Below are 23269 nucleotides of genomic sequence, written 5' to 3'. Positions count from 1 at the left end.
GTTCTGCTCCATCTCCTCCATCTGCTTATCAATCACCACGGTTCTGCTCCACCTCCTCCATCTGCTCATCACCACGGTTCTGCTCCACCTCCTCCATCTGCTCATCACCACGGTTCTGCTCCACCTCCTCCATCTGCTCATCACCACGGTTCTGCTCCACCTCCTCCATCTGCTTATCAATCACCACGGTTCTGCTCCACCTCCTCCATCTGCTCATCACCACGGTTCTGCTCCACCTCCTACATCTGCTCATCACCACGGTTCTGCTCCACCCCCTACATCTGCTCATCACCACGGTTCTGCTCCACCTCCTACATCTGCTCATCACCACGGTTCTGCTCCACCTCCTCCATCTGCTCATCACCACGGTTCTGCTCCACCTCCTCCATCTGCTCATCACCACGGTTCTGCTCCACCTCCTCCATCTGCTTATCAATCACCACGGTTCTGCTCCACCTCCTCCATCTGCTCATCACCACGGTTCTGCTCCACCTCCTCCATCTGCTCATCACCACGGTTCTGGTCCACCTCCTCCATCTGCTCATCACCACGGTTCTGCTCCACCTCCTACATCTGCTTATCACCGCGGTTCTGCTCCACCTCCTACATCTGCTCATCACCACGGTTCTGCTCCACCTCCTCCATCTGCTCATCACCACGGTTCTGGTCCACCTCCTCCATCTGCTCATCACCACGGTTCTGCTCCACCTCCTCCATCTGCTCATCACCACGGTTCTGCTCCACCTCCTACATCTGCTCATCACCACGGTTCTGCTCCACCTCCTCCATCTGCTCATCACCACGGTTCTGCTCCACCTCCTCCATCTGCTCATCACCACGGTTCTGCTCCACCTCCTACATCTGCTCATCACCGCGGTTCTGCTCCACTCCCTACATCTGCTCATCACCACGGTTCTGCTCCACCTCCTCCATCTGCTCATCACCACGGTTCTGCTCCACCTCCTCCATCTGCTTATCAATCACCACGGTTCTGCTCCACCTCCTCCATCTGCTCATCACCACGGTTCTGCTCCACCTCCTCCATCTGCTTATCAATCACCACGGTTCTGCTCCACCCCCTACATCTGCTCATCACCACGGTTCTGCTCCACCTCCTACATCTGCTCATCACTACAGTTCTGTTTTTTTTTTTTTTTGAGAGGAGTCTCACTCTGTCACCCAGGCTGCAGTGCAGTGGCAGGATCTTGGCTCACTGCAAACTCCGCCTCCTGGGTTCAAGTGATTCTCCTGCCTCAGCCTCCTAAGTAGCTGAGATTACAGATGCCCGCCACCACGCCCAGCTAAGTTTTTGTATTTTTAGTAGAGACGGGGTTCACCATGTTGGCCAGGATGGTCTCTATCTCTTGGCGTTGTGATCCGCCTGCCTTGGCCTCCCAAAGTGCTGGGAGTCACCACACCTGGCCAGCACTCATCTATTTTCTTATTGATTTATAGGAGCTATTTATTCATGGTGGGTACTAATCAATTATAGATGTGACAGATGCTGCATTCCCATTCGTGGCTTCTGTTTCCACTTTTTTGAGGAGTCCTGAACATCAGGCTTCAGTTTAATATGGCCGACTTATTGGTCATGTATGATTAGCACTCTGCATGTCTTGTTAAAAAAATTCCTCCCCACATGGAGCGCAAAAGCATGGTCATATTCATTTATTTCTGTAAGTTTTGAGGTTGTGTTTCAGCTTTCACATATCCACTGAGGGCTGTTGTGTGTGGTATGAGGTAGGTGTGACAGAAGGAATAGTGATCCCCAACGGTGTCCACATCCTCGTCCCTGGAACCTGGTGTGAAACTGGTGATATGGATGGGAGTTACCCAACGGAACAGTTGAGAGACCAGGGAAAAAGCATTCGGATGCACGCGCCTGCCCAGGACGGCGTCACAGGCCAGCGCCCGAAACCGCCTGCCGTGACCCTAAAGCCAATTTGACCTGGGAGCTGTGGAGGTGACCTCAGCTAAATGAAGACACCTTCTGCCCCCACCTCCCTCCCAGTCACAGCTCACCAGACGCCTTCTGCCCCCACCTCCCTCCCAGTCACAGCTCACCAGGCGCCTTCTGTCCCCACCTCCCTCCCAGTCACAGCTCACCAGGCCCCTTCTGACCCCACCTCCCTCCCAGTCACAGCTCACCAGGCGCCTTCTGTCCCCACCTCCCTCCCAGTCACAGCTCACCAGACCCCTTCTGTCCCCACCTCCCTCCCAGTCACAGCTCACCAGACGCCTCCTGTCCCCACCTCCCTCCCAGTCACAGCTCACCAGACCCCTTCTGTCCCCACCTCCCTCCCAGTCACAGCTCACCAGACGCCTTCTGTCCCCACCTCCCTCCCAGTCAGAGCTCACCAGACGCCTTCTGTCCCCACCTCCCTCCCAGTCACAGCTCACCAGACGCCTCCTGTCCCCACCTCCCTCCCAGTCACAGCTCACCAGGCGCCTTCTGCCTCCACCTCCCTCCCAGTCACAGCTCACCAGGCACCTTCTGTCCCCACCTCCCTCCCAGTCACAGCTCACCAGACCCCTTCTGTCCCCACCTCCCTCCCAGTCACAGCTCACCAGACGCCTTCTGTCCCCACCTCCCTCCCAGTCAGAGCTCACCAGACGCCTCCTGTCCCCACCTCCCTCCCAGTCACAGCTCACCAGACCCCTTCTGTCCCCACCTCCCTCCCAGTCACAGCTCACCAGACGCCTCCTGTCCCCACCTCCCTCCCAGTCAGAGCTCACCAGACGCCTCCTGTCCCCACCTCCCTCCCAGTCACAGCTCACCAGACCCCTTCTGTCCCCACCTCCCTCCCAGTCACAGCTCACCAGACCCCTTCTGTCCCCACCTCCCTCCCAGTCACAGCTCACCAGACGCCTTCTGTCCCCACCTCCCTCCCAGTCAGAGCTCACCAGACGCCTCCTGTCCCCACCTCCCTCCCAGTCACAGCTCACCAGACCCCTTCTGTCCCCACCTCCCTCCCAGTCACAGCTCACCAGACCCCTTCTGTCCCCACCTCCCTCCCAGTCACAGCTCACCAGACGCCTTCTGTCCCCACCTCCCTCCCAGTCAGAGCTCACCAGACGCCTCCTGTCCCCACCTCCCTCCCAGTCACAGCTCACCAGACCCCTTCTGTCCCCACCTCCCTCCCAGTCACAGCTCACCAGACGCCTCCTGTCCCCACCTCCCTCCCAGTCACAGCTCACCAGACGCCTTCTGCCCCCACCTCCCTCCCAGTCACAGCTCACCAGCTCCCAAAGTTTCCAGTTCTTGCGAGCTTTCTTTCGAAGTGATTCGCAACATTGTTCCTTCTAGTAAAAGCCCCAACCTGCTGCAGATATACCGAAGACCTCCCGGTCTGTGTACATGCCCCAAATTGCAATTCTGTTTTTTTTTTTTGAGACGGAGTCTCGCTCTGTCGCCCAGGCTGGGGTGCAGAGTGGCGCGATCTCGGCTTACTGCAAGCTGCGCCTCCCAGGTTCACACCATTCTCCTGCCTCAGCCTCCCGAGTAGCTGGGACTACAGGCGCCCGCCACCACGACCGGCTAATTTTTGTATTTTTAGTAGAGACGGGGTTTCACCATGTTGGCCAGGATGGTCTCGATCTCCTGACCTCGTGATCCGCCCGCCTCAGCCTCCCAAAGTGCTGGGATTACAGGCGTGAGCCACCGCACCAGGCCTCAATTCTGTTATTTTCCCAAACAAAACGTCTTACGTAAAAATGCCTCTCTGTGTGCTCGTTTGAGTTTGACACTGGGAGCATGTTATTTTATGTGGCAAAATGGACTTCGCAGGTGGGACTGGGGTTGCAGACGTGGAGGGTCAGAGCACCCGGCTTATCCAGGCTGACCTTCAATCACCTGTTTCTGTAATAACCAAACGGGTTTCCCAGCCCTGCTCAGAGATGAGTGCCAGTGGAGCATCCATGTGAGGGGGCCTGACTGGCCGTTGCTGGCTTTGAAAATGGAGCGAGGGGCCAGGACTGAGAAGAGCGGTGGCCTCTGGGTGCTGGGGGGCTCCGGCTGACACACACAGCAAGAACACAGATCTCAGTCCTACAACCACGAGGCACTGAATTCTGTGGCCACCAAATGAGCAGGAGACGGGCCTTCCTCTGAAGGCTGCAGGAATCAGCCCTGCCCACACCGTGGCTTGAGTCCAGTGAGATCCATGTTGGGCTTCTGAGCCCAGGGCGGCCAGGTAATCGCTCAGTGTTGCTGGAGCCTCTGCTTGTGATATGTGTTAAGGCGGCCACAGCAGAGAGGAACACAGTAGGGACCTGGTTTATTTTCTGCCAGGCGGACGCCCCAGGTCCGGGCAGTCGGAACCCCACACATCCCACAGCCCGGTCCCCGTCCCCCTCTATTTTCCGCTCAAAGCAACATCACACAACATTCAGAAATCATGCACTTCCTTGGCTGTGAATGTCTTGCTTTTGCACAGGATGTTGGAGCAGACGTGGACCCTCCAACTCTCCCCCGAGTGCGGGCAGAGTTCTGCTGTCCCCGCCGGCTCCTGAGCTCCTCCGTCTCCTGCTGTAGAGACATCCAGCCCTGACTCCCCTGAGAAGGTGCCGGGTGCAGCTCCTCCAGCCGCGTGGCCCTGGGAGCTTCCCCACGACCCTGGAGCGCTCGTCTGCCTCTCCTCTCCACAACGGGCTGCCATGAGGGCTAAACGCGCTGCAGCCTGGGTGCTGCCTGGGTGCTGCAAGCTGGAGGCTGCCAGACCCCCAACCGCGCCTCCCGGGAGTAGGGTTAGGGAGCGGCCTGGGTGCTGCCTGGGTGCTGAGAGCTGGAGGCTGCCAGACCCCCAACCGCGCCTCCCTGGAGTAGGGTTAGGGAGCAGCCTCGGGGTGCGGCGCCCTGCTCTGAACGAGGTCTCCTGGAAACACTGCAGTGGCCACAGGCCCTCCAGCGGCAACAATGCCTAACTCATCTCTTTGTGAAAGGCACCCGCAGATCTTGATCCGGTTTAACTTAAGAGAGAAAAGTAAATCATTGAGTGCAAGGTAAGGGTTTAGGAGACTTCCGGCCAAGAAAGGGGATTTTCCCATGGCCTCCTGGATGGGACCGGATCCTCCCCGGGGCCCTTCTGCCTGGAGTCCTCCGAGAGACCCCTTTCCTGACAGAGGTGATGGTGAGGCTGCGTCTGGGAGCAGAGCATCAGGGAGATGGGATGGGAGCTGGAGAGGGCTTTGCGGATGGGATGGGAGCTGGAGAGGGCTTTGTGTGTGTCGATGAACTGGGTCTCTTGTGTGCCGAGTGGTCACCATGCCCGGAGGGCCGGCCCCACGCTGGTGGCAGGGGTGAGGGACAGAGCAGTCCTTGGGGTGGGCTAGCACTGGGTGGGGGTAGGGGTGGGGGTCCTAGGCCTGGGAGCCCAGAAAGGGGAGGGATGGTCAGGGACTCTACCTGCATGGGGGACCGACAGGCTTGAGTCTTCAATGATGAGTAGAAAACCACCAAGCACAGAAGGGTGAAAGGCTGGGTTGGGGCACAGAAGGGGAAAGGCTGGGTGGGGGCACAGCACAGAGGGGGAAGGGCTGGGTGGGGGCACAGAGGGGGAGAGGCTGGGTGGGGCACAGAGGGGGAGAGGCGGGAAATTCAGCTCCTTTGGCGACCTACGAGGAATTCCTGAAGGCTGCAGCCTGGGGAATACTCCAGTTATAACCATTATTTTGTTGTGAGGATTGGAACAGCCTATTTTGAGGTTATTTCTCATGAGAGGTTGGGGCTGGAAGGGTCTGTATCACTTAGGGTGCAGTTTTAGCTGCTAGGAATTGGAAACCAAGCCAAAACGACTTAGTACTAAGGAAACGTACTGTTTCAAGTAACAAGAAGCCTGGACACAGAGTGGATTCCAAGGCTGCTAAGTTCAGATGCTCGACAGCCGCATCAAAGGCCCACCTTTCAGTTCATCTGCCCTCAGACAGCAGGCCTCATGGTCACAAGAAGGCTGCCTGGGCTCTGGACATTACCGACGGGCCCCACAGGGACAGGAACAGGAGACGCGGTCTCTTCCTTGTGTCTCCTTTTGAGAGAGGGAATCCATAGCTAGATGCCCGTGGAGGTTCCCCTCAGGTCTCCTTCCTAAACCAATCCTGGGAGGTCCTGAGTGAGCCGCGACCACCAGGACTGAGTCCTGATCCCAGCGCAAGCCCAGGTGACCAGCATTGGAGACAGCGCACGGGTTAGAATGTGGACCGTGGGGAATGTGACGGACGCTCTCCTGTTGCCGCGGCCACCACAGACACATTTGGGTGCCGAGGGAGTGAGGCCTCGGGGGCTGGGAAGGGACCGGTGTATGGGGGACAGCGGGCGAAGGTCACTCGGGAACAAGCCCAGCTCTGAGGCTGCGGGCAGGTCGGAAAGGGAGCAGGACGGCGACCCCCGTGGCCTCCAGAGCTCTGTGTACGAGAGCCGGCGGGTCACAGACCCCGAACACCAGGACCTGGACAATGCAGAGCTGGGACCAGAAGACCCAGAAGAGGAGCTTCCCCCCGAGGAGGTGGCCGGGGAGGAGTTCCCGGAGACCCTGGATCCCAAAGAGGCACTTTCTGAGTTGGAGAGAGTCCTGGACAAGGACTTAGAAGAGGACATTCCTGAAATCAGGTGGGCACCGGGGAACGGGCCTGCCTGGGTGCGGTGGGCTCAGCCCCTGGCAGTGGGGGGAGGGCAGCAGCCCCCTGGGCGCAGGCCCCTGGGCGTGCGAAAGGGTCGTAACCGGCCACTGGCCTGGCTCGCTGCTCCCGAGGGGCCCGGCCCTGCCGAGTCAGCCTAGGTGTGGGCCTGGTCGGTTGGCGGCCAGCACCCCTCACTGGGCCCTGACGCAGACACCAGCAGACACTCCCCTATCCGGTGGCGGGAGGAGGAGTAAACAGCGCTGAGTTTGGAGTTAGGCAGACTGAGTTCAGGTGCCCAGAGTTCAGAGTTTAGCGAGTGATGGCCTCAAGTCAGACAGAGAGAATAAGAAATGGGAAAAAAAAGCCTCCCAACTCAAAAGTTGAAACCATTCTAAGCACCACACGTGGCTAAAAGGTTTTAAATGGTCGGGAGGAACACGTTCTGCGTGAACTAACGCTTCAGCAAATCAGCACTGGGGGGGCGCTGATTTTGGGCAAGTTGCTGGAGTGTCCCCAGCAAGGCGTGCACTCTACATACCTCTGGGACTCGGCTCCCGTCCTCCCTGCAGCGTGGTCCCTGCACGTGCCCAACCTGCCTCCTTCTCACCGTGGTTTCCCTGCCGCCCGGGGAGGTTTGCCGCCCAAGAACAAAGTGGCGGCCCCGCCCTCATGGGGCTGTGCCAACCTGCAGAGAAAACAGCAGGAGTGTGAGGGGATTCTGGGGAGAACGTGGGAGCCAAGAGCTGCACCAAGCAAGGACAGGGCAGATATCCTGGCATTTGGCATCTTCGCCTGCTGCCTGTTTCCCTCCCACAGTCTGTGAGCTTTCTGGGAGGCAGGAGCCGCTCTCTTTAGAGGGTGGTTGCCCCTCTGGGGCCTGGCATACAGTAGGCACTTGATAAATGTCTGTGAGATGAGTAAACACTACCTTAGTACTCACCAAAACAGCCCCACCAGGTGGGAGCTGGTCCCACCTCCAATTCACAGAGGAGGAAGCTGAGGACCAGCGGAGACGGGTGACCTGGACCGGTCTTCCATCCAGCGAGCAGTGGAGCTGCAGTTGGTCCAGGCCTTCGTGGTGCCAAAGTCCTCCCTCAGAGACCCCTCGCGGGAAAGGAGAGGCGGGTGGGCAGGGTGAGTGCAGACAAAAGGCGCTTGAGCAAGACCCACGCTTCTCTGGGCTCCCAAACGCATCGGGGCGGGAAAGCAGCTCCAACTTCAACGTGGAATTCTCCCAAAGCCGGCTGTCCATCAGCCAGAAGCTCCCCAGCACCACCATGACCAAAGCAAGGAAGAGGAGGAGGCGGAGGAGGCTCATGGAGCTGGCAGAGCCCAAGATAAACTGGCAAGTCCTGAAAGACAGGTGAGGACACGCCGGACCACGGCCTCGTAGGGGCAGCGTGGGGGGCTCTCTCTGCACCCTTCCCGGGCTCCTCCTGTCCCCGCTGCTCGGCTCCCCTCCCCCAGCTGCCACCACATCCAGCAAACTTAGGGTAGGTGGGATTGGCCAGTTAAGGAGGTGGCCAGACACTGGGAGTGGCTAGGGAACGGTGGCCGTCTGGGCGGTGGCCAAAGGAGAGTGAGGAGTTTGGGAGCAAACGGGAGACCCAGGGCAAAAGGCAGTGGGGCTCGGACCCTGTCTCCTCGCAGGAAGGGACGCTGTGGTAAGGGGTATGCCTGGATCTCCCCATGTAAGATGAGCTTGCACTTCTGTCTCTGCTGGTAAGTCCAGGGCTGTCTCCGCCGTGTGCCTATGCTGGGGGACACGTGTCAGGTTCCAGGGGACCCCTTCACTCCAGCCACCCTCCTCTCTCCAGGGAGGAGGATCAGGGAGGGCTCCTCAGATGTGGGGCTCTCTACCCTTGTGACCTGGGTCTGCTCCCAGGAGGCGGCCCTGGGCCCTCTTCTTAGCTATGCTTCTCCCCCAGCTACCTCCTTCTCTGGACATCAGCCTTGCTCACGATAATCCACGCGTCCCGCTGGCCCTCTCACTGTCCTTCTCTGGCCCACCCCCTCTCCCAGCAACTCCACACCCCACCTCGGCCACCCTCCTGGCAGAGACCCAGGCTTGTTTCTGGGCAGGGCCAGGGCTCTCTGCCTCCCTTGCCCTGAGCCGCCCGCTTATTCCAGGCCCTCTGTGTACTGGACCGAGCGGTTCCTCGAGGACACCACCCTCACCATCACAGTGCCCGGTAGGTGGAGCCCGCGCCTGCTGAGACCCCTGCCCCCGGCTGCCGGCCTCCAGGGAACCTGCCCCGCCCCGTCTAGATACTTCTGGCCTCCCTTGCCCCATCTCCTCGGAGCCTCTGTCCTCCCCACTGGAGTCTGTCCCCTGAGGAGCTAGAGCTGAGACTGGTCCTGGGGGTGAGGGGCGTGGGGAACACTCTCTAGGATAGGGCCAAATCGGGGCAAGAATTTACAAAAAGACCCTTTGCTTTCCCTTCCACAATGATTTCCATGCTTTTCTTGAGAGGAATTTGGTATTGAGGTATCACAGATACCTTCAAATGAGACACTTCGAGAGTCCCCCAGAGAGGAGAATAACAGTCCAGTTCTCTCCTGTGCTGTTCCTGACTTTAGACCTACAGTCATCACTAGGCCCCTGGAAACCCCAGGCTTGTACTAACTTCAGAACAAAAGCCATTTTCCCAGCCTGTGGGTCCCTGGATCTGTATTGAACCCCGCTGAGGAGCCACGGTGCTGGGCTGCTGTTCCAGCCCTGCCACTCCCATCCGGTGTCCGAGAAAGGACCTTCAAGCCTCTGAGCCCATTGTCCCTAAATCAGGGACAGCAAGTCTTCTCTCTGCAGGGTGTCTGGCCCCCAGTTGTCTCTGCCCACAGTTCTTCCAATTCAGCCTCCCGCCCAAGCTCGTGAAAAGCTGAATTCCGCATGCAGAAGCCCCTGGGAACTGCAGGGTGTTTACACTGAGGTTCACTGACTCCATTTCCCATTTTGCATAGCGGTGTCCTGCCGAGTGGAGGAACTGTCTCGGCCCAAGAGATTCTACCTGGAATATTACAACAACAACAGGTGGGGGAAGGAGGGCTGGGTGGCTACTCAGAAGGCAGAGTTTGGCAGAAATGCCTTATTCTCCCCTGACAGGATGCTGCGTGGGAAAGGGTCCAGGTCCTAGCCCTAGACAGCTGGTGTTCAGACGGGGCTGGCCTGCTTCCCAGCCCACATCCCCAGCAGGCTGCTTCCCAGCCCACATCCCCAGCAGGCTGCTTGGCCCCGTGCAACTGCATTGCCAGCTGTGGAATGGTGGTGGAGGGCACCCGTGAACGGGGATTTGCACAGTGCCTGACACAGTGCGTGCTCAGATGTTATCACCATTGTGACTGTATTTTGTTTACTCAAAAAAGGTGGAAATTCTAAGACACATTAGTATTTTATGTACAAAATTCTTTCTTACCACTTACAGCCCCTGTGCTTGTTAAAAGTGATCTTTAGTTATTTAGACACAACATGTAATTACCCATCTTTTATGCAGCGTATGAAGGAAAGCACAGCTGAAGTAGACAGCGGAAGTGTGTCCAACTGTTTTGAACCACTTCTGACACAGACGTTGATGTGGTGTCGCACACACTGTCCTCACGCCTGTGTGCACTTTTTAACGCCAAATCATATTGCAACCTGAAGACAATTTAAACTGCAATTAAACTTAACTCCTGTAGAAGGAGCAGTGCAGATCACGTGAACAGCACACACACATGCAGCCAGATGTAGCCATGACACTTCCGCCATCCGGCTGGCAGCACTCGTAAGCTGCATCCTAACCTCAGACCTGTTCAATGTGGAGACCTTGCCTTAGAATCAATGAAATGCGGCTTTATTTCCGGGCAGAGGCATAGCTGAGACCTGATTTTAGAAGGCACAGCCCCGGGAGCTCAGCTGTCCTTCGCTTTCCCCAGCTTTGCATGGCAGCCTCAGGACAAACACTTTCATCCCTTGGGTCCAAGTGCTCACCCCAGGCTCTTGATGATGGGGGTGTGTAGAGAAGGCCTGGGAGGAGCTGCCATCGCAGAAGGGAATGGAGAAGGCCTGGACCTGAGGGTGGACGTTGCACATTGAGCAGAGACAACCCTGGGAGATGGTAGCTCTGTACTTGAGAACTCTGTTTGGAGACGCTTTCAAAACTCACCACTCTCCCAGGCTCTCTTAACCCCAGAAACAGAGGAGGAGCTGGGAAAGACAGACAGACAGACAGACAGACACACACACACACACACCCACCCCCGGCCGAGCTGCTGGTCTGAAATGGGGACCTCCCCCAGGACGACTCCTGTCTGGCCCATTCCTCGGTCCTCCCTGGAATACAGAGCGTCGAGTCGCCTGAAGGAACTGGCCGCCCCGAAGATTCGTGATAACTTCTGGAGCATGCCCATGTCTGAGGTGGGTGCCCCGTGCCCCCCGCGACTCACCCCCGCCAGGCGGGCTGGGACCCGGCAGAGAGTGAAAGAGGCTTTGCGTTTGGGAGTCAGGGGAGGAGGAGAAGCTGCACAGGGCGGCTGCCTTTGTCTGGGAGCAGCTTTCTTTTGATCTCTCACTGTCTTCAGAGCCACCCGGGGGTCATCCTTCCCTGCGCTTCAGTCCGGGTGGGTTCCAAAGCTTCCAGCTCACACTCAGGAATTAGAACAGTCTTATTATCTCAGGTGTTCAGAAAGCTCTCATCTCTCGCCCCAGCTCAGGCCGGACACCTGGCCACCGGCAACCACTGACCTCGCTCTACGCCTGTACCTTTTGCTTTTCCGAAAGTCTGAACCCCGCAGCCTGCGGACTTGACCCGGCTTCTGCCGCCCCCTGCCCTGCATCTGAGACTCTTGCGTGCGTCGGTAGTTTATTCCTTGTCGTCGCCGGTTCACTTCCACAATTTGCCGATCCGGGCACCCACTGAAGGGTATTTGGGTGGCTTCCAGTTTAGGACTGTTACGAGAAAACTGCTGTGAATACGCCGGGTGCGGTGGCTCACGCCTGTAATCCCAGCACTTTGGGAGGCCGAGGCGGGCGGATCACGAGGTCAGCAGATCGAGACCATCCTGGCTAACATGGTGAAACCCCATCTCTACTAAAAATACAAAAAAAAAAAAAAAAAAAATTAGCCGGGCGGGGTGATGGGCGCCTGTAGTCCCAACTACTCCGGAGGCTGAGGCAGGAGAATCGTTGGAACCCGGGAGGCGGAGCTTGCAGTGAGCGGAGATCGCGCCACTGCACTCCAGCCTGGGTGACAGAGCGAGACTCCGTCTCAAAAAAAACAAAAAACAAAAAACAACCGTGAATATCTGTATACAGCTTTTTGTGGAGGCATAAGTTTCCATATCTCCAGGGTAATACCCAGAATTGGAATTTCTCAGTTACTGGGTATATCTAACTTTTAAAAAACTGACCAACGGTTGTCCAAAGTGACGGCGCCACCTTGCATTCTCCGGGCGGGGACTGAGCTCAGGCGCGCCCCATCCTGGTCGCCATCTTGCATTCTCTGGGCAGGGAGTGGGAGCTCAGGTGTGCCCCGTCCTGGTCACCATCTTGCATTCTCCAAGAGGGGAGTGAGCTCAGGCTCGCCCCATCCTGGTCACCATCTTGCATTCTCCAAGGGGGGAGTGAGCTCAGGCTCGCCCTGTCCTGGTCACCATCTTGCATTCTCTGGGCAGGGAGTGGGAGCTCAGGTGTGCCCCGTCCTGGTCACCATCTTGCATTCTCCAAGAGGGGAGTGAGCTCAGGCTCGCCCCATCCTGGTCACCATCTTGCATTCTCCAAGGGGGGAGTGAGCTCAGGCTCGCCCTGTCCTGGTCACCATCTTGCATTCTCTGGGCAGGGAGTGGGAGCTCAGGTGCGCCCCGTCCTGGTCACCATCTTGCATTCTCCAAGGGGGGAGTGAGCTCAGGCTCACCCTGTCCTGGTCGCCATCTTGCATTCTCTGGGCAGGGAGTGGGAGCTCAGGTGCGCCCCGTCCTGGTCACCATCTTGCATTCTCTGGGCAGGGAGTGGGAGCTCAGGTGTGCCCCGTCCTGGTCACCATCTTGCATTCTCCAAGAGGGGAGTGAGCTCAGGCTCGCCCCATCCTGGTCACCATCTTGCATTCTCCAAGGGGGGAGTGAGCTCAGGCTCGCCCTGTCCTGGTCACCATCTTGCATTCTCTGGGCAGGGAGTGGGAGCTCAGGTGCGCCCCGTCCTGGTCACCATCTTGCATTCTCCAAGGGGGGAGTGAGCTCAGGCTCACCCTGTCCTGGTCGCCATCTTGCATTCTCTGGGCAGGGAGTGGGAGCTCAGGTGCGCCCCGTCCTGGTCACCATCTTGCATTCTCTGGGCAGGGAGTGGGAGCTCAGGTGCGCCCCATCCTGGTCGCCATCTTGCATTCTCTGGGCAGGGAGTGGGAGCTCAGGTGCGCCCCATCCTGGCCGCCATCTTGCATTCTCCAGGCGGGGAATGAGCTGAGGTGCTCCCCATCCTGGCCACCATCTTGTGTTCTCTGTGTGGGGATTGAGCTCAGGCTCTCTGTCCTGGCCGCCATCTTGCATTCTCCAGACAGGGATTGTGCTCAGGTGCTCCCCATCCTGGCCACCATCTTGCATTCTCTGGGCCGGGAGTGGGAGCCCAGGTGCCCCGTATCCTGGCCATCTTGCATTCTTTGGGTGGGAAGTGGGAGCTAAGGCTGTCCCTGTTGTCAGGCCTCTGAGCCCAAGCCAAGCCGTCGCATCCCCTGTGACTTGCACGTATACATCCAGATGGCCTGAAGTAACTGAAGATCCACAAAAGAAGTAAGAATAGCCTTAACTGATGATATTCCACTATTGTGATTTGTTTTTGCCCCACCCTAACTGAACAAGGTACGTTGTAATCTCCCCCACCCTTAAGAAGGTTCTTTGTAATTCTCCCCACCCTTAAGAATGTACTTTGTGAGATCCACCCCTGCCCGCAAAACATTGCTCTTAACTTCACCACCTATCCCAAAACCTATAAGAACAATTGATAATCCACCACCCTTTGCTGACTCTCTTTTCGGACTCAGCCCACCTGCACCCAGGTGATTAAAAGCTTTTATTGCTCACACAGAGCCTGTTTAGGCTTCTTCACACGGACGTGCATGAAACCCATCCTGGCCACCATCTTGCATTCTCTGAGTGGGGCGCTCCCCATCCTGGCTGCCATCTTGCATTCTCCGGGCGGGGAGAGGGAGCTCAGGCTCTTCCCCATCTTGGCCACCATCTTGCTTTCTCCAAGCAGGGAATGAACTTAGGCAATCCCCTTCCTGGTTGCCATCTTGCATTCTCTGGGAGGGGAGTGAGCTCTGGTGTGCCCCATCCTGGCCGCCACCTTACATTCTCTGAGCGGGGAGTGGAAGCTCAGGCACTCCCCATTGTGGCCAGCACTCGGTGGTAGTGCCTGCTTGCTTGCTTGTTGGTTTGTTCACCTGATTATTCCTAAACGTTTTGGCCGTTTCTCGCGTGGCATGAACTTCTATTTCCCTCACTGTGTGTGGTCGCGTCTTCTCCTATGGTGGTTTCTCAGACCCCACTTGTTTAAAGTAGGGTTTAAAGTTAAACTTGTTTAAAGTGACCCCATCTCTCCCATAAAACTTCAGTAGGAATTTCTAACCGACAAGGACATTTTAAAACACGAACCCAGTGACACTGATCACACTAAAAAGTGAACAACGGTTCCGTGATACCAACATGCGCGGTCCATGTTCCCTTTCCCACTTGTCTGAAGAACGGCTTTCTGCGGTTGGTTTGGATGAATCAGGGCCTGCCCCCTCCAGGACTGGAGCTCCTTGAAAGCAGGACTGAAATGGAGTCTCTCCACCTCAGCAGCCCGGCCTGAGCTGTGTGCATGGAGGCCTCAGGGCTGGTGGGAAGAGAGGAGGCCGGAGGGAGAAGACGGATCATTGAGTGGGAACTTACATTGTAAACACCACGATATCTTTGCTGAGAGATGTGTCTGTGACTTTTATGGGGGAGCAATTTCAAGAAGAAAGGGACTGAAATTTCACAGTGACCTTTGGGGATGGTTTCGTTTCATCCTTTGCCTCCACGCAGGCTCCAGAGTTAGGACCAGCCAACAATCACAGCCTGTCAGGTAACGCTCCAAGAATGGATGGGCAGGAGCATCCAGTTAGGCGTGGGTCGCCACCTCCACTTCCCTTTTAAGGAAGAAAACATTTCAGCAGCTGCCCTCCTTCCCTCCCTCCCTCCCTCCCCAGAGGCATCGGGAATGGCCAGTTCCTCTTCCAGCAAAGCATAAGTGGGAGACGTGTGAAGCGGTCCTTTGCCTACTCCTTAGTTATTTTGCAGGCGGACTCCTACACACGTGTACGGGAGCCAGCCTGGTGAAGGGGAACAAAATGCGTATGAGGCGAGAGGAGGGAAGCCAGCTCCAGTTTAAGGGTGTCTGAGCGCCGCGCAGTACTCAGTCTCTGCGTAGGCTGGTGCAAAGTATCAAAGAACACACTTTCAGTGCACTATGGGTTTTCTGGAAAATGCCAAGAATGTGTGTGTAGATGGGGTCTTGCTGTGTTGCCCAGGCTGGTCTTGAACTCACGTGATCCTGCCACCTCGACCCCCCAAAGGGCTGCCACTGTGCCGGCCACTGCTGAGAATTGATTTGGGGAGCAAGGGTGCCAAGTTTCTGGGTGAAACGTCTGCAAGGTCTTCCACCTCGGCCAGCACTGCCCCACTGCCATCGTTTTCACACCTTGTCCCCTAGGTCGTGTTTCGTGGTGTTCGTGAACATAAATGACTTCTGTCTTGCTTTCCCTCATTACTGTTTTCTAGAGCAATTTGTGCTGATTTATGGAGAAAAAAATGGTCTAATTGCTGGGTTGCCCTCTCTTGAGAATGTGCTGCAGTCAGCTTGTGCAGCCCCCAGCGGCCGGGCGCCCGGCTCCTTCCGGGATGTGTGCGTGGTAACTAAGCTGCAGGGAACATCCCTGCACCCACTTCCTCGGGTCAGGTGCAGGAGTCCCCGTATGTGGCAGTCACCAAGCCTGCACATGTTCAGCTGAACCTAGTGGACGAATTGCCCCCTGAGCTGCCTGTACTAAATTACTCTCCTTCCAGTCATGCATGAGAGTCTCTCACCAGGGCTTGATAATGTCAGACTTTTTCATTGTTGCCAAATTTGTGAGCATGGAGTGATATTTTGTTGTTTTAATTTACATTTGCCAACAATTGTTGATATTACATTGGTCAAAAGACAGGGTTATTGACCACTTAGGGTTTGTCTCCTGTATCATTTGCTCAGCCCTTTTGGGGTTTTTTTGGTTATTGGTTTGGAGGAGCTCTTTATACATGATAGTTACTAACCCCTTTCATGAATACATTACAAACCAACTTCTTCCCAGTCTGTCTCGTGTCTTTTAGTGTTGCTCCTGGGGTCCTTTAGCTCCAGGGCCCACGAGGCATCATGGACTGTTTCACGTAATCCTTCTCTCTATTTCTCTTTCCAGGTGTCCCAGGTATCCAGGGCAGCCCAAATGGCAGTCCCCAGCTCGCGGATCCTCCAGTTGTCAAAGCCGAAGGCCCCAGCCACCCTCTTGGAAGAGTGGGACCCCGTGCCAAAACCCAAGCCACATGTGTCAGACTATAACCGCCTCCTTCACTTGGCCAGTAAGTAGGTGCCTCAGGCTAGGCATTTCCTGATGTCCTGTTGAAATCCCAGGGGACACCTTATACCTCTGCCTAGAGCGGGCAGAGGGAAGCCCTCCCCCATGAAAGAGAAGCAGAAATCACAGGGACGTGTGGTCCGGAAGCAGAGGGTGTTGTCTGAGAGGGTTTCCTAGCAGGAAAAAAAGGTGTAGAAGAGAAAATCAGGGTGCAGGGCAGGAGCCAGAGAGCCACGCTAAGGAACAAATGCAGCTTTAAAATGGGTGTTGGCCTGACTCCATTCCTGTCTTTTAAAACAAGTTGAATAACCATTTTCCTCAACGACAAGGGTAATGTGTGCGAATTGCCAGAGAAGTTGCTTGGCCATTTAGGTTTACTCTTCTATATCGTTTTCCCAGTTTCCTGCTGCCTGGTGTTTTGGAGTTGTAGATTGGGAGCAGCTCTTTATGTAAGATGGTTATTAATCCCTTGTTGAACACATTGCACGATAACTTCTCCCAAGTCTCTGTCTTGTCTTTTAACTTCGCTTATGGGGCTTTTTCTTTGTTTATTCATTCTTTCATCCATTCCCTTGATATTTGTGAAATGATGAGTGAAATGAATGGAAACAGATGAGTGCAGATGCAGCACTGCCTTACACCGTCCTGCACACACTCGTGCTCACCACACACACACACACGGTGAGTATAAACATCCATACACTGGTACACGCACGCTCACCACAAACACGGTGAGTATAAACATCCATACACTGGTACACGCACGCTCACCACAAACACGGTGAGTATAAACATCCATACACTGGTACACGCACGCACTCATGCTCACCACAAACACACACACGGTGAGTATAAACATCCATACACTGGTACACGCACGCACTCACGCTCACCACACGCACAGTGAATATAAACATCCATACGCTGGTACACGCATGCAGGTATACATCCATCCATGTTTCAAATGTACATATAAATATATATCCGTGTGTGCACGTGCATGTGTTTGTGCGTGTGCATGCGTGTGTGAGAGAATGACGGAGGGTTGAGGCTTCCACCCACTCATAGTTGGGACCACCTTTTTTTTTTGAGATGGAGTCTTGCTCCGTCGCCCAGGCTGGAGTGCAGTGGCGCGATCTCGGCTCACTGCAAGCTCCGCCTCCTGGGTTCACACATTCTCCTGCCTCGGCCTCCCGAGTAGCTGGGACTACGGGAGCCTGCCATCACTCCTGGCTAATTTTTGTATTTTTAGTAGAGACGGTTTCACCATGTTGGCCAGGCTGGTCTTGAACTCCTGACCTCAGGATCCGCCCACCTCGGCCTCCCAGAGTGCTGGGATTACAGGCATGAGCCACCGCTCCTGGCCAGGAAGCAGCATTTTTAAAACGTGAAGCAGACGAGCAAATGAAGTGCACTGAACTATGTGGGGTTAGAGCGAGAGTGTGGCTGTTTCTCTGTGTGTGCTCACACTTGCTATGTGGTGGGGGTAAGAGTGAGTGTGTGGCTGTTGGTGTGTGCTCACACTTGGTATGTGGTGGGGGTAAGAGTGTGTGGCTGTGTGTGCTCACACTTGCTGTGTGGTGGGGGTAAGAGTGAGTGTGTGGCTGTGTGTGCTCACACTTGCTGTGTGGTGGGGGTAAGAGCGAGTGTGTGGCTGTTTGTGTGTGCTCACACTTGCTATTTGGTGGGGGTAAGAGTGAGTGTGTGGCTGTTGGTGTGTGCTCACACTTGCTATGTGGGGGTAGAGCGAGTGTGTGGCTGTGTGTGTGTGCTCACACTTGTTATGTGGTGGGGGTAGAGCGAGTGTGTGGCTGTGTGTGCTCACACTTGCTATGTGGTGGGGGTAAGAGCAAGTGTGTGGCTGTGTGTGTGCTCACACTTGCTATGTGGTGGGGGTAAGAGCGAGTGTGTGGCTGTGTGTGTGTGCTCACACTTGCTATGTGGTGGGGGTAAGAGCGAGTGTGTGGCTGTGTGTGCTCACACTTGCTGTGTGGTGGGGGTAAGAGTGTGTGGCTGTTGGTGTGTGCTCACACTTGCTATGTGGGGTAAGAGTGTGTGGCTGTGTGTGCTCACTCTTGCTGTGTGGTGGGGGTAAGAGTGAGTGTGTGGCTGTTGGTGTGTGCTCACACTTGCTATGTGGGGTAAGAGTGTGTGGCTGTTGGTGTGTGCTCACACTTGCTGTGTGGTGGGGGTAAGAGCGAGTGTGTGGCTGTGCCGTTTCTCTGCGTGTGCTCACGCTTGCTATGTGGGCTCAGTTGCTGCTGCTCGGGAGTGCTGGAAACTCAACAGAGTTTCAAAGCCCAGATGCCTACTAAATTCTCACAGAGGAGTTCAAAGAAGGCTAGGTTCTGGGCACGATTCTTCCAGCCCCCTTAGGGTCACCAGGGCCCCACTGCTTGGCCCCCTTACCCTGCACAAGGGCATCTGCCAGGCAGAGCTCGCATCCTCCCAGAAGGTGCAGAAGAGACAATTAGCGTGCAGAGCAGGGGCCAGAGAAGCACTCACACCTGTACCAGTGTATGGATGTTTATATTCACGACGTGTGTGTGTGTGGTGAGCGCAGGTGCGTGCAGGATTCACGACGTGTGTGTGTGGTGAGCGCGGGTGCGTGGATTCACGACGTGTGTGTGTGGTGAGCGTGGGTGCTGCATGGAGGATTCATGACGTGTGTGTGTGGTGAGCGTGGGTGCGTGGAGGATTCACGACGTGTGTGTGTGGTGAGCGCGGGTGCGTGGATTCACGACGTGTGTGTGTGGTGAGCGTGGGTGCAGGATGGTGTAAGGCGGTGCTGTATCTGCAGTTTCCATTCAGATGGCCTTGCCCAGCCACGTGCCACGTTGGGTTCTGCCTGCCTAGTGGAAGAGACTCCACGCTCTTTTCCCCAGGAGCCTCTTCACAGAGCCAGGGCTGGTCTGCCAAGAAGTGGGCAGCCCTTATTCATTTGCACAGAAGTTCCACGCAAAGAGGGATCTGGAAAGAAGCTGGGAGCTTCCCCAGAAATCAAAGGCCCTGAAGCCCTGAGAGACAAGGTAGAGGACTGCCCCGGCTGCTATGCCTGACTTGGTGGCCACCTTTCTTCCTAGTCTCCAAGCAGTCTGCTGCAGCTCCCTGCTATAAAGGAAGGGGTGGGGGAGAGAGGGTGAGAAGGGGGTACCAGGAGGAGGGGGCCACGAGTGCCTGAGGGACAGCCACCAGGGAGCAAGACATGACACCAGCCGGGGGAGGAGATGACTCCTGCCCCGACCCACGTACCACCATGACATGAGCAGGTGGAGAGGGGGGTGAACCAGGGTCCTGGGTTGGCAGCAGAGTGAGGAGACTTGAGCTCTCTTGGCTGTGGCCCCCTGAGTCCCCCTTTCAGGTACCTGTGGCCATTTTTTTTTTTTTTTTAGAGATAGGGTCTTGCTGTGTTGCTCAGTCTGGCCTCAAAACTCTAGGGCTCAGGTGATCCTCCTGCCTCTGCCTCCAAAAGTGCTGGAATGACAGGCATGTGCCATTGAGCCTGGCTGCCAGTGGCCATTTAAAATATTTTTTCTTTTTTTTTCTTTCTTTCCTTTTTTTTTTTTTTTGCGACAGAGTCTCGCTCTGTCACTCAGGCTGGAGTGCAGTGGCACAATCTCGGCTCACTGCAAGCTCCGCCTCCCGGGTTCACGCCATTCTCCTGCCTCAGCCTCCCGAGTAGCTGGGACTACAGGGGCCCGCCACCACGCCCGGCTAATTTTTTTTTTGTATTTTTAGTAGAGACGGGGTTTCACCGCGTTAGCCAGGATGGTCTCGATCTCCTGACCTTGTGATCCGCCCGCCTCGGCCTCCCAAAGTGCTGGGGTTACAGGCGTGAGCCACCGCGCCTGGCCTTTTTTTTTTTTTTTTTTTTTTTTGAGATGGAGTCTCGCTGTCGCCCAGGCTGGAGTGCAGTGGCACGATCTCAGCTCCCTGCAGGCTCTGCCCCCCGGGGTTCACGCCATTCTCCTGCCTCAGCCTCCCGAGTAGCTGGGACTACAGGCGCCTGCTACCACACCCGGCTAATTTTTTTTGTATTTTTTTTTAGTAGAGACGGGGTTTCACCGCGTTAGCCAGGATGGTCCCGATCTCCTGACCTCGTGATCCGCCCGCCTCAGCCTCCCAAAGTGCTGGGGTTACAGGCGTGAGCCACCGCGCCCGGCTGAAATATTTTTTCTTTATAATTCAGCCTGTTTTAAGTGTAGGTTTCGTAGCTCGATGTGGCCGTGCGTATGACTGTAGCCCCAGCTACTCGGGAGGCTGAGGTGGGAGGATTGCTGGAACCCAGCAGTTCAAGTCAGGTGGAGGCTGCAGTGAGCTAAAGATCGTGCTCCAGCCTGGGAGACACAGCAAGACCCTGCCTCAAAATAAAATAAAATAGGGCCGGGCGTGGTGGCTCACACCTGTAATCCCAGCACTTTGGGAGGCTGAGGCGGGCGGGTTGCCTGAAGTCAGGAGTTCGAGACCAGCCTGGCCAACATGGTGAAACCCTGTCTCTACTAAAAATACAAAAAATTAGTTGGGCGTGGTGGCGGGTGCCTGTAGCCCCAGCTACTTGGGAAGCTGAGGCAGGAGAATCACTTGATCCTGGGGAGCGGAGGTTACAGCGAGCCAAGGTCATGCCACTGCACTCCAGCCTGGGCAACAGAGCAAGACTCTATCTCAAAATGAAATAAAATAATAAAGTAAAATAAAATGATAAAATGAAATAAAATAAAAAATAGGCCAGGCACAGTGGCTCACGCCTGTAATCCCAGCCCTTTGGGAGGCTGAGGCGGGTGGATCGCCTGAGGTCAGGGGTTCAAGACCAGCCTGGCCAACATGGTGAAACCCCATCTCTGCTAAAAATAGAAAGATTAGCTGGCTGTGGTGGTGCACGTCTGTAGTCCCAGCTACTCAGGAGGCTGAGGCAGGAGAATTGCTTGAACCTGGGAGGCGGAGGCTGCAGTGAGCCGAGATCACGCCACTGCACTCCAGCCTGGGCGACAGAGCAAGACTCTGTCTCAAACTAAATAAATAAACAAATAAAAATAAAAAATATGTTTCAGTGGCTTTCAGTACAGTCACAGGGTTATGCAACCACCACCACAGTCAATTTCAGAACCTTTTTATGCCTTCAGAAGGCAGCCCCGTCCCCATCAGCTGTCACTCCCCATTCCCATCTCCCAGCCCCTGGCACCTACACGTTCACTTCCGGACTCTGGATTGGCCTGTCCTGGACATTTGTATAAATGGAATCACACACTGTGTGTTCTTTCGTGTCTCTGGCCTCTCACAGAACATGCTGTCCTCAAGGCTCAGCCATGCTGTAGCCGGTGCTAGAGCCTTGTTCATTTTCTTGGCTGAGTCATATTCCACTCTCTGAGTGGACGACATTTTCATCCTCCATTTCTCTGCTGATGAGCAGGCCATTTGAATGGGGGAGCTTTTTTTTTTTTTTTTTTAAGATGGAGTCTTGCTCAGTTGCCCAGGGTGGAGTGCAGTGACGCGATCTGCGCTCACTGCAACTTCTGCCTCCCAAGTTCAAGCCATCCTCATGCCTCAACCTCCCGAGTAGCTAGGACTAGAGACGCACCACCACACTCAGCTAATTCTTGTATTTTTAGTAGAGACGAGGTTTCATCATGTTGGCCAGGCTGATCTCTAACTCCTGACCTCAGGTGATCCGCCTGCCTCAGCCTTCCACAGTGCTGGGATTCCAGGTGTGAGCTCCCATGTCCAGCCTGAATGTGGAGCTTTGAGGTTTGAGCTTCAGTGCCGTCCTTCTCTTCTGCCCCCACTAGGGCCCAAAGCTCAGTCGGACAAGTGCGTTCCTGACCGAGATCCTCGCTGGGAGGTGCTGGATGTCACCAAGAAGGTGGTGGCCAGCCCCCGGATCATCTCCCTGGCCAAGCCCAAAATGCGCAAGGGCCTCAACGAGGGATACAACCCCTATTACATCTCCCCGGCCTCCCTGGTGGCCCAGGCATCCCCTCGCCTCTGTGAGCTTGCCACCCCCAAAAGCATCACCAGAAAAGTGTGATCAACCCAGGCCTGGCCTCTAAGACCTCTGCTCCCAGTAAACACCCTCAGGCACCCTAACCCTGTGTATGTGATTATTCTGAGCTTTTTGGCCTGGAGAAGGGAGGGCGGGCAGGAAGGCCAAAAGAAGGATGAGGAGGACAATAATATTTATTTTTGCATCCAACCTGCGACTTGTCCAGCTGTTTATTTTCCGAGTCACTTTCATTGACCATCTCGAGCGCCTTCTGAATCTCTTCAGTCCAGACTTGTTCGTCCACTCCTCCTGAGTCAGACCTCTGACGCTCCTCCTGAGGGCCCACGGGACCGTCGGAGTCGGAACGACAGCCACAGTCAAAGCAGCCGACGCTCCTCCCGAGGGCCCACGGGACCATCGGAGTCGGAACGACAGCCACAGTCAAAGCAGCCGACGCTCCTCCTGAGGGCCCACGGGACCGTCGGAGTCAGAACGACAGCCACGGTCAAAGCAGCCGACGCTCCTCCTGAGGGCCCACGGGACCGTCGGAGTCGGAACGACAGCCACAGTCAAACCTCTGACGCTCCTCCCGAGGGCCCACGGGACCGTCGGAGTCGGAACGACAGCCACAGTCAAAGCAGCCGACACTCCTCCTGAGGGCCCACAGGACCGTCAGAGTAGGGATGACAGCCACAGTCAAACCTCTGACGCTCCTCCCGAGGGCCCACGGGACCATTGGAGTCGGAACAACAGCCACAGTCAAACCAGCTGACACCTGTTGCACAACTTATGGATGTTTAGAGTGACCTAATGATGGAGGGATTATCATTGTCCCCATTCCACAGACGTGGAGATTGAGGCTCAAATAGGTTAGGAAAAGACCCCCAGTCCCTGCTATGGCCTGAACGCCTGTGTCTCCCCCAAATTCATATGTTGTAATTCCCACCCTCAAGGTGATGGTATCAGGAAGTGAGGCTTTGGGGAGGCAATGAGGTTATGGAGCAGAGCTGTCATGCATGGGATTGGTGTCCTTATAAAAGAGGATCAAGAGATACCTGTGGCCCCTGTCTGCCATGTG

General features: G+C 55.8%; 1 protein-coding gene and 1 long non-coding RNA gene across 5 annotated transcripts; one reads left to right on the top strand and one right to left on the bottom strand.

The window, feature by feature from the left end:
* Positions 1 to 3663: 3663 nt before the first annotated feature.
* On the bottom strand, positions 3664 to 7232 carry LOC129528790 (uncharacterized). The gene is made up of 4 exons (XR_008674078.2): positions 7154 to 7232; positions 5815 to 6023; positions 5405 to 5476; positions 3664 to 4968 (listed from the first exon to the last, which is right to left on the bottom strand). It is a non-coding gene; the product is annotated as an uncharacterized lncRNA (long non-coding RNA).
* SPMAP2 (sperm microtubule associated protein 2) lies at positions 6220 to 22401 on the top strand. 4 transcript variants are annotated; one of them, XM_055370978.2, is made up of 9 exons: positions 6220 to 6604; positions 7856 to 7978; positions 8266 to 8337; positions 8746 to 8807; positions 9577 to 9646; positions 10891 to 11008; positions 16059 to 16218; positions 21998 to 22142; positions 22177 to 22258. In XM_055370978.2, exons 1-9 carry the CDS (start codon positions 6297 to 6299, stop codon positions 22256 to 22258), a joined length of 1140 nt encoding a protein of 379 aa, XP_055226953.2. In that variant the 5' UTR covers positions 6220 to 6296. The 4 variants fall into 4 exon arrangements, with proteins under 4 accessions (XP_055226953.2, XP_055226954.2, XP_055226951.2 ...); XM_055370979.2 differs by lacking the exon at positions 8266 to 8337; XM_055370976.2 differs by having other exon boundaries at positions 6221 to 6604; positions 21998 to 22401.
* Positions 22402 to 23269: the final 868 nt, after the last annotated feature.

Source organism: Gorilla gorilla, chromosome 20 (assembly GCF_029281585.2).
Source record: "Gorilla gorilla gorilla isolate KB3781 chromosome 20, NHGRI_mGorGor1-v2.1_pri, whole genome shotgun sequence".
Classification (NCBI taxonomy): Eukaryota; Metazoa; Chordata; class Mammalia; order Primates; family Hominidae; genus Gorilla; species Gorilla gorilla.
This window is presented reverse-complemented; position numbering and strand designations above follow the sequence as displayed.

What these genes read in the sequence shown, in the direction of transcription:
- SPMAP2 (XM_055370976.2), top strand. Translation starts at nt 6,297, where the DNA reads ATGGGGGACAGCGGGCGAAGGTCACTCGGGAACAAGCCCAGCTCTGAG. An exon ending in GAGGACATTCCTGAAATCAG is followed by an intron (nt 6,605 to 7,855) that starts GTGGGCACCGGG and finishes ATTCTCCCAAAG; the next exon opens with CCGGCTGTCCATCAGCCAGA. An exon ending in TGGCAAGTCCTGAAAGACAG is followed by an intron (nt 7,979 to 8,265) that starts GTGAGGACACGC and finishes GTCTCCTCGCAG; the next exon opens with GAAGGGACGCTGTGGTAAGG.